Source organism: Mus pahari, chromosome 21 (assembly GCF_900095145.1).
Source record: "Mus pahari chromosome 21, PAHARI_EIJ_v1.1, whole genome shotgun sequence".
Taxonomy (NCBI): domain Eukaryota; kingdom Metazoa; phylum Chordata; class Mammalia; order Rodentia; family Muridae; genus Mus; species Mus pahari.
The window spans coordinates 28,972,044-28,981,767 of NC_034610.1; the positions used below are offsets into that span (position 1 = coordinate 28,972,044).

The 9,724-nt window shown below is 47.4% G+C and overlaps 1 protein-coding gene and 1 pseudogene across 1 annotated transcript in view; one reads left to right on the plus strand and one right to left on the minus strand.

The window, feature by feature from the left end:
• Positions 1-1,602, minus strand: part of LOC110337959 — a 58,299-nt pseudogene extending 56,697 nt beyond the window's left edge.
• Positions 1,603-2,428: 826 nt separating this feature from the next.
• Akap12 (A-kinase anchoring protein 12) overlaps positions 2,429-9,724 on the plus strand; it is a 92,902-nt gene continuing 85,606 nt past the window's right edge. The window contains exon 1 of the mRNA XM_021221066.1: positions 2,429-2,767. Within this exon, the coding sequence (XP_021076725.1) occupies positions 2,618-2,767 (150 nt within the window). The 5' untranslated portion in view covers positions 2,429-2,617. The remainder of the gene's footprint in view (positions 2,768-9,724) is intronic.

Below are 9,724 nucleotides of genomic sequence, written 5' to 3' on the forward strand. Positions count from 1 at the left end.
TGTAGCTCTGGCTGTCCTGGAACTCACTTTGTAGACCAGGCTGGTCTCGAACTCAGAAATCCACCTGCCTCTGCCTCCCGAGTGCTGGGATTAAAAGCGTGTGCCACCACGCCCAGCAAAAACTCACATTTTTATAGCCTGGACAATAAGCATAAGGGAAGTAGCTTGTGCTCCAAGTAGGCACAGGCAAGGCCTTCCTCAGCCCTAGGCTGGATACTGCTAGCTGGAAATCTTTGACCTTGCAATCTTTCTGAACATTTCAAGGCTAGTGGATGTGAAACGCTTTGTCGAGAATTTCCCAGGAACTTGAATAATACAATCTCACAAAATGGGGGAACGTTGATACTATTTGTATCAAATCGGTGGGACAAACAGTACCTCCTCCTCCATTTTCAAATGTGCTGACTTTACTGTTCTCAAGTAAGTCCCCTCCCTGCTTTTGCTGGGGGATAGAACCCACTGCGCGTGATCCCAGGCTCTGCATCAAAGCCACGCCCAGGTTGTTTCAGCAGCATTTTCAAGTTTCCACCATCCTGAGGAAGGATGAGAGTGGACCTTAAAGTCACGTGCTCACTGGATGCCTCGCTCATATCCATCTACCAACTATGAATCCTTGGATACACAAAAATTTGCCTTCTTTGGTTAATCCCCCTCCCTTTCCTATTGGTAATCTGAGAACGATATGATGTATGTCGTTGGGTTGTTATAAGGATCACATGCGATGATATATGCAATGTTTTTGTCTTTTGTTTTGAATAGTACCTGATACAAAATGAGACTGCTCAAGTTTGGGTCAGAGACACAGTTCAAAGCTAGAGTGTTTGTCTCTAGTGCACATCCCCCTCCCACCCCCCCACCCCCCCCACCCCCGTCCCTCAGCACTGTAAGGGGTGGGGGAGGGGAGATGTTAATGTTGTCTAAACATTCAAAATTTAAGTTGAAGTAGGGTGTGGTCTCGTCGTCTCACAAGTCTGTACCGTCTTCCCTCCAGAGACTAGGTTATAATACTTATGGCTAGCCTGAACTAGATTGTGAGAAATTTTTCCTCAACAAACAAAACAAATTGAGGGAGGTGACACACTCACAAATAACTAAAAGCAACTTGAAAAGTCTGTTTCTAAATGAATGAACCCCAAAGAAACTGGCCTTCGGAAATAAGTGGAGAAAACAAATTTTATCCTGAAAACCCGAGTCGTTCCTGATAAACACTTAAATGGCCGCGAATAAGGACCAAATGTTATTAGCTAAATTAATGTTTCCGTTGATACTCAAGTAACCTGTATCAAATCTGGGGACAGAGATATTTATCTGGCATCTAGGTTCAGTGCTCTTACTGGTTTGAAATCATTAATTTCTTCACTCATCCACAGAGCCTCGCTTTGTGGCTCTCAGGCTTGGCTGAAACTCACTACCTAACCCATGCAGGCCTCAGGCTCAAGCTGACCCTCCGACTTCGGCCACTGAAACATCAGGAGTTCAGACACGAATCACAGCCCCGGGCTCACCTGACATCATTTCATCTTTTCCCCCTAGCATTTTCATGCTTAGTGACGGGTAATCTAACAAAATTTCAATTCGAGTCAAAGACTTATTGGCTGCCATGTTAATACAATGAGTATTTAATCAAGTGGAGGAAGAAAACAGACAGGTCGTTTCTTTGCTAGTACGAGAAATCTTCTTGTTTTGATAATGCCGAGGGCGACTAAGCAGACCCAAGCCAATGTGGTGTTTAAGCATCGGGAGAGAGACGAGTGGCCTGGATGTGTAACCTTCAGCATCAGACGCTCAAAGGACAGGCACATTTCCAGTAACAGCTTCATTTCCCCGCGTTCCCCGGGGAAAGAGGGCGGCGAGTTCTGTTGATGGCATCAGCTGACATCACTGGCTGGGATCATGGGGACGCTGGGCCCACCTCAGCGGTGGCCTGACTGCATCAACCTCTGGGTTTCCCAGCTCCTGCCACGTGAGCCACCCTAATATGGCCAGGCTCAGGAGCAGCCCAGGAGCGCTTCCTTTCTCCTGCTGAAGAAGAGAAAGCTAGAAATAAAAGTCAAACTCAACCTGAAGAAAAGCAAATGGGAATTTGGGTTCCCGCCTGGTCAAATGTAAATCCTTAGTCTGCAGAAGATCCAACCTTGGGTTATCAATCATTACATTAAAAAACAAAGCTTTTTGCCCCCGCCCCCTTCTTTACTGCTCCTGAACCTTTTGCAGCCCCGGGACAGACCCCAAACCCCTTGTCCCCCTTTAAAGACCTGAGAAGCCCTGGGGGCGGGGTGGGCTGCTGGGGGCCTGGTGGCGGAGCCTCTGGTCCTAGCAGCCTAGGGGGAGATGCTGCAAGGCGTGTCTGGGCTGTGCTCATGTGATGAAGGGAGGGAAAAACAAGGAGGGGGGAGGAGGCTACGAGGTGGCCTTTTTTTTTTTTTTTCTTTTAAGGAGTTTGCCACGAGCGCGTCCCCTTCATTCTCAGTCCGGGTGCGTTCTCAGCAGGATCGTGGAGAGCCGGTGCTCCTCACCCTTAGTCCCTGTGGTCCTGGACGCACATCTCCTCGCCCCTCTGTGTCTCCGCGGTCCCAGGAAGGCGGCTAGCCGGCGGGAGTAGGAGAGCCACTGAGCCATGGGCGCAGGCAGTTCCACCGAGCAGCGGAGCCCCGAGCAACCGGCGGCGAGCGACACACCGAGCGAGCTGGAGCTTAGTGGCCATGGGCCCACAGCGGAAGCGTCGGGAGCAGCTGGAGACCCCGCTGACGCGAACCCCGCCACCAAGGTAAGCTGCGGCCACCTGCCCGGGTGGGGCGGGATGGAGATGGGGCGTCCTGGCGGTTTCCGCCTGCCACAACTTCCCGCCGGTACAGCCCATCTGCAAACTCGAGCGCAGCCCTTTGCAGTCTCTGGGGTCTTTTGCACCGGGGCGAGGCTGGCATCTTTGTGGAGGGTCTCTAAGGGCGGCGACCTAGCCAGCCCTTCTGCAACCATCATATCTGCCCCTGCCCGCCGTTCTCTAGTCTTTCTTCTCTCTTCCGGTGGGCTGGCAGCCTGGGGGATGGCTGGTGGGGCATCCGTAAGAATTAACCACGGCCAGGCATCTTAAGCCACTTTACACACCCCTAGATTCCAGGTCCCAGAGAGAGAAAGTCGGGACCTGCTTTGAAGCAGGGCAAACCTAGGTCCTAGGTTCTCCGCCCAGTGTTGGCCTTGATACCAGCTTCCACCCGGGCTTCCACCAGGTTTGGTACCCAGAGTCCTGCGGCAGCGTCTGGGACACCGCCTAGCTAATGCAGAGAGCCAGGCGTGTAGCTCTCTTCCAGACAGAGAGAACCGGAGCAGAAGCACCAATGGAGGGATAAGGCAAAGCTCCTGGAGTCTTGTCTCCCTTTCTCACAGTTTACTGCCTGTGGACTCAGTTGGATAAACAAACATTGGAGTTAGAAGTTCTGCACGGATGTAGGAAAAGGCTTAAGTAAGCGTTCCTTGCACTCTTTCTGTGGAGTCCGCTGTAAAGCTCTAGATATACTGCATTTTATAGGGATGCTTGGTTTGAGACTGGAATATTGGATCCTGCCCATCACAGCCTCTACCTTTGTGTCTTGCTCTCGTCGTCGTCGTTGTATTTTACTTCTGTTCCTTTTCTTTTGTTATTGTTTAGGGTTGCTAATTAATTAATTTGCTTACTTGTTTTAAGACTGTGTCTCACTCTGTAGCCCAGGGCTGGTTTGGAACTCACTCACTAGCCCAACTAGTGGCAGTCCTCCTGCCTCAGCCTCTCAAAGGACTTCGCAGCCACGCCCGGATGGCAACATTGCCTGTTAGCTGTTTTCCAGCACGTGTTTGTGAGCAAGAGTTCGCTCGGGTGGATTTAAGATATTCTTACGGAAACATGTTGAACAACCAAACAACTTAAACGAAAAATCAACCAATTGCTGAATTTGGTGATCGAGAGCAGCGAGGACCTTTAGAAATGGGTCAGGAAGTGTAAACATCTTTGTATGAGAATAAAACACTGAGATCCAGGTAAATCTCACAGAGGTGGAACCTGATGGCTCTGACCTCTTTATGTTGAGTATTATAATGTAGGCTGGGTGGCCTCTCTTTAACAGTTTTTAACTCATCGCCACTTATAAAAAGTCCTCACTGCCTCAGATGCGCAGGTTTTCTGAGAGGCTTCGGCCATCCAGTCTCCAGTTTTTTGGATGCCTCATTTACATTTTAATACTCGTGTAACACTCTTTGGAAACTTCTTTGAGTATACCTGTGCTTGGTTTGTGGGTGCGTTGGGCAGGTGGGGGGGCAGGGCAAATGTGCCTTGGAGCGCATGCGTGGAGGTCAGAGGCCAGCTCCGTGGGGTTAGTTCTCTCCCTCCGCCATTCCGTGGGTTGCCGGCTTTGCACAGCAAGCACCTCTATCTGCTGACCCGTCACCTCACTGCCCCTTACCTTGCTTCGCTGGTGATCACCATCAACATAGCTCCAGTTTGGAATATAGTCATTTTAAGATATAATTGCTAAAGATCTGCAGTCAGGAGACTTATTTTTTAAACTTTGGTTTTTAGATGACGTCAAGTCTTGTTATCTGTTCACAATAAGTTATGACCCTTTCTTTTCCTCCTTCCATGCCATCCTGTAGCCTGCACCCCCCCCTTCCCCCGTCGCCATCAACCGCCATCTTGAAACATTCAAGCAGTCTCTTTTAAAAGATGACTTAGGTGACACCATTAATTTGTTGGCCCGCTTCCCAGTTAGCAATTTGGAGATGGATCGATACACATGCACGTACTTGCTGGAACGCATATATGTATGTTACTTCCTTCCCACCCACAGGTTACCCAGGTTTGAAGACCTAAGACTTTTTCAAAAGGATCTCAGGATTAAGAATGATTCAGCACCTCTATCTAAGTCTTTCCTTACTCTTTTCTATCTTATGCTCCAATCCCTGACCTTCAAGGCACAGGGCTTCCATCACTCTCCTCTCCTTAGCCCCTTGCCCCTTTCCCCGCAGTTTCTACCTTGTGGGCTTAGGGGCTTTTTAACTACCATGCTCCACAAGGCAAAGAGCTTACTCAGTTTCCTAACAAACTGTCCCCCGTGTGAGGCAAGGTGCCTGGCGCGAAGCATCGGGAACTTGGCCAGAGCTGATGGAAGGAAGTGGTGATTCTGGCCCCCGGGTTCTCATTGGTGAATGCCAGCTGTCCCGCTTCTCCGGCTTCACTTTTAACCTCATTAAGGATTCGTTTTGTGTATCAGGTAGTGAGTGACTGAGACCAGTCTCTCCAGTACTCACTAGATTGAGCAAATGATTTAGGAAGAAAATCAGATTTGAAGACCTGTTTGCTCTTTAGAAAGAGAGAGGTCTGGCTGGGTGTGAAGACTTGCATTTGCAATCCCAGCATTCAGGAGTCTGAGGCAGGAGGACCTCCGCGATTCTGAAGCCAGTTCAATCTGGGCTACATGAACACACCCTCCCCCCCTTTTTGGGAGGGGGTTCAGACGAAACATGCACAGAGTTACTTATGGATTACATCGTGAATATATAATCTTGATGGATCTGTAGACATTTTGGGGAGGTTTGCTATATAGTATATAGTTTTTCCCTCTTTAGATAGAATGATCATTAAAGACTATTATCCTTTTTTTTATATAATGTCAAATATTTATATCATATACTACATATTTAGTAGATCAGTTGGCTTGGGGCTATTTCTGTTTTGGTTTTTTAGACAAGGAATCAACTCATTAGCCCAGGCTGGCCTAGAACTCACTATGAAGCCTAGGGAAGACTGAAATTACAGTTAGGATCCACCATTCTATTCACTTTAATTTTTTACCCCTGAAATATATGTTTATATATATTAACATCATGGCATCTCTATAATGTCCAAATTTTTATTTACTTATTTTTTTGGATGCTAGAAAGTGAACCCAGAGCTTTGAGCAGGATGCTGGGCCACACTCCCCAGCCCCTCCTTCCGCTGACTTTAGTTAGCAGTTATTTCTAAGAGTGACCAAAAGCAACTCTTCAGTTGAACTCTGCCATGAGGTCAAATAAGAAGCTTTTTTTTTTTTTTTTTTTTTTTTTTAAATTAAAATTGTGTGTGCGCACACTCCAGCATTCGTGCCTGTGGGAGTTAGAAGTGGGGGCTCCCTGGGGTGGATGCTGGGGTCCCTCTGGTCCTCTGCCAGTAAGTGCTCTTAACCTCTGAGTCATCTCTCCAGCCTCTGGGAATTAAACAAGATCTTTTTCTTCTTCCTCCTCCTCTTCCTCTTGCCTTGGATTGAACTCCCGGGCCCTGAGGGAGCTAGGTGAATTTGGTGCAGACTCAGCCCAAGAGTTAAACTTTGATTATGCAAGATTAACATATAAATACCCCAGCCTAGGCTTTATCTCTAATGTACTTCAGTAAATCTAGAAGTCCTATAGTCATTCTTCATATGCAAATTGTAAGGGGAAACTTCCTGTGTTTTTTCCCTGGTTCCTGGTTTAAGACTTTTTGGCTGCTCCTGGGGACCTTAAGATTGGTTTCCCTTTTCTCAGTTGTGTGTCTATAATCTCTAGTCTCTGCAGGTTTATTTTCATTCCGTTGCTGACAGACCATGGGTGACCAATGATTAATAGACTTCCATTGCTTTGGTAACTCTTGGGTTTCTGGAGCCAGCATGCTGGCCAAGTTTAGCAATCAGAATGCCCCTGAATTAACCTATTTGTTTTTTGGTTTTTTTTTGGTTTTTCGAGACAGGGTTTTTCTCTGTATAGCCCTGGCTGTCCTGGAACTCACTTTGTAGACCAGGCTTGCCTCGAACTCAGAAAGGCACGCGCGCGCGCGCACACACACACACACACACACACACACATGCATACACATATGGAGGTCAGAGAACAAGTATAGGAGTTGTTTCCTCTTACTGTGTGGGGCCCGAACATTGAACTCATGTCATCAGGTTAGGCCACAAGCACCTTACATACTGTGCCTTCTTGGCAGCCCTTTCTATGTTTTCTCCTCTTCAGTGAGTCCAAAGCTGAAAACAGAACAAGGCAAGTGCAAGTTGGGTGAGGCTTAGTGTCCCCAGGAGGTAGGGAGCTGGAGACCCTTGTCAAGTCTTTCAGGCTGTGGTTCCATTTGACTGCGGGGGAATTACGAGTCACTAACATATAATTTATTCTAATGTACATATGAGCAAGCGGTTTGCCCATATATACGTCTATATATACCACAGTCACATCTGATGTCCCCAGAGGTCAGAAGAGGGCATCAGATCCCTGGGCACTGGCTGTGAGCCACCAGTTGGGTGTTGGGAACTGAACCCAGCTCCTCTGCAAGAGCAACATGTGCTCTTAGTCGCTGAGCCATCTCTCTCTCCAGCTCCTTTTAAAGGGTGTGTCTGTGGTAAGACAGATATTGTGGGTGCCATTATTCTAAAATGACTGCCCTGAGCTACTGTGTCTGAGGAATGGAAGTAGCGTAATAAAGCAGGCTTTTAAGGCCCAAGTCATTTGTCTTTACCCTAAATGGTCTAGAATTTAAAGTAATAGAAAGTCATCTGTATTAATGACACGGTGTTGTTGTTGTTTGGTATATGTGTCTCATGTAGTCCAGGCTGGCCCCAAACTCAATGTATAGAGAGGATTCTGCCCTTGAACATCAGATTCAACCTTCCTCTACTCTTGAGTAAAGTGGTGGTTTTGCCTGCGTGGTTACCTATATGCCAATAGATTGTCCCTATTATAGGACGAGCTGTTCTTTCACTACATCAGAGACTAAACCCAGCACCTCCCCTTAGGCTGCTAGGACCAGAGGCTACTTAGGTCCCCAGCACCCTGCCCCCAGGGCTTCATTCCAGCAGTTGGAAGGCAGAGTCTCCAGAATCCGGGACCTCTTATAAAACAGAAAGGCTCAGCCTTGGGGACTGTAAGTTGTTGTTCTCTATGTCCCAGGCTAACCTGGAACTCACTATGTAGCCCGGGCTGGCCTTGATTTTGTTCTCTTCTGGCTTTGCGCAGATCCACTTTTGAAATATACCAATGTATATTTATCTAGTTTAAGACTTTAATCAGCCTTCCAGTGTCTGTGTGAAACACAGTTCTCACTCTTGTCTGGGCCGGAGTCACTCTCCTGTCTCAGCTCCCGGCAACTGGGGTTCCAGGCATGCAGGGCTGTGCTCTGCTCTCACCGGCCTCTATCTGCTTCTAGAATCAGGGACCCTTTTATAAAATGGAATAGTTTTCTGGATGTCAACTTGAGGTTGACTTTATAGCAAAGAGACGGCTAAGGAAACCAGAGACCAAAAGTTACTCGTCTTGTAAAGATTAATCTAGAGGGAACTCACTTATACAGCCCAAACTTTTATTCATTCGTTTGTTTGTTTTTTTTTTAGGCAGGGTCTCAATGTAACCCGGGCTCAAAACAGGCAGAATCCTCTTACCTCAGCCTCTTGCGTGTGGGATGACTCCAGTCACACATAGCTGGGCTTGACCATTACCTAACTCTTCATCTTTTGATATCTGAAAGGTCAGATAAACAATTTGGTTCCAGCTTGGTGGCCTGGAACTTTAGCAAGAGTCACCCCACTTTGTTCGGATCCTTTGAGCTCTGTAGAAACGCTTCCAACCCTGTGAATTCTAGGACAATCAACACAAAGGAAGTAGATTTTGTGTTGGACCTGGGGTAGCTGAGGATGATAGGCTGTCTTTACAACAGGTGGGAAGCCCCAGGTTTTTTTCCCACACACACAGCACACTCGAACAAAGGTGTTTTGTTTTCAACACTATGGAACTGCCTGTTTTCCTTGTCATTTTGTCTTTTTTTTTTTTTTTCCCAGAGCTGAGGACCGAACCCAGGGCCTTGCGCTTGTTAGGCAAGCGCTCTACCACTGAGCTAAATCCCCAACCCCTGTTTTCCTTGTCTTCTGTGAGTTTTAAAATATATGCAGGGCTTGGGGAGCAGAACACCTATGGGAGGAACGGGTCCTGGGGCTTGTGCACATCCGTCCTTGACCTGTGCACCTCTATGTGGGTCATCCTTTGGGATGTGGGGGATTGGAGTTTGTGGCATTCGGCATTTGGGGAAAGTAGTTAACTCCTGCATTGGTTGACATCCTTGTACCTAATTCTTAGTTCTTCTAACCCAAACACTTAAGAATACTACAGTGAGGCCAGCCTGGTCTACAGAGTGAGTTCCAGGACAGCCAGAGCTACACAGAGAAACCCTGTCTCGGAAAAAAAAAAAAAATACTACAGTGACAGGTAGGCATAGAGCCAGGACAAGGATAAATAGTACATGGAGTGTTGGTGGCTGTACATGTGCATACGGTACTGTGACGAGTCTGTGGAGGCCCAAGCCAGTTCTCCATTTCCACCACGACCGGAGAATGAACTCCTTTCATCAGGCTTAGTAGCAGGGGCCTTTAGTCAATATCCTATCTTGCTGATATACTATAACATTGGTTTAAAAAAAAAAGAATTATTTTTATTCCATATGTGCGTTTGTCTGAGAGTATGGTCGGTGTACCGTAAGCATGCCTGGTACCCCTGGAGACCAGAAGAGGGCATCAGATTCTGCAAAGGAGAGAGGGCATTGTACTGTGAGGGTGTTGGGAACTAAAGGTGGGTCCTGTGAAGAATGTCTCTTAACTGCTGACCTAGCTTTCTCTTCCTTCCTTCCTTCCTTCCTTCCTTCCTTCCTTCCTTCCTTCCTTCCTTCCTTCCTTCCTTCCTTCCTTATTCTCTCATTCTT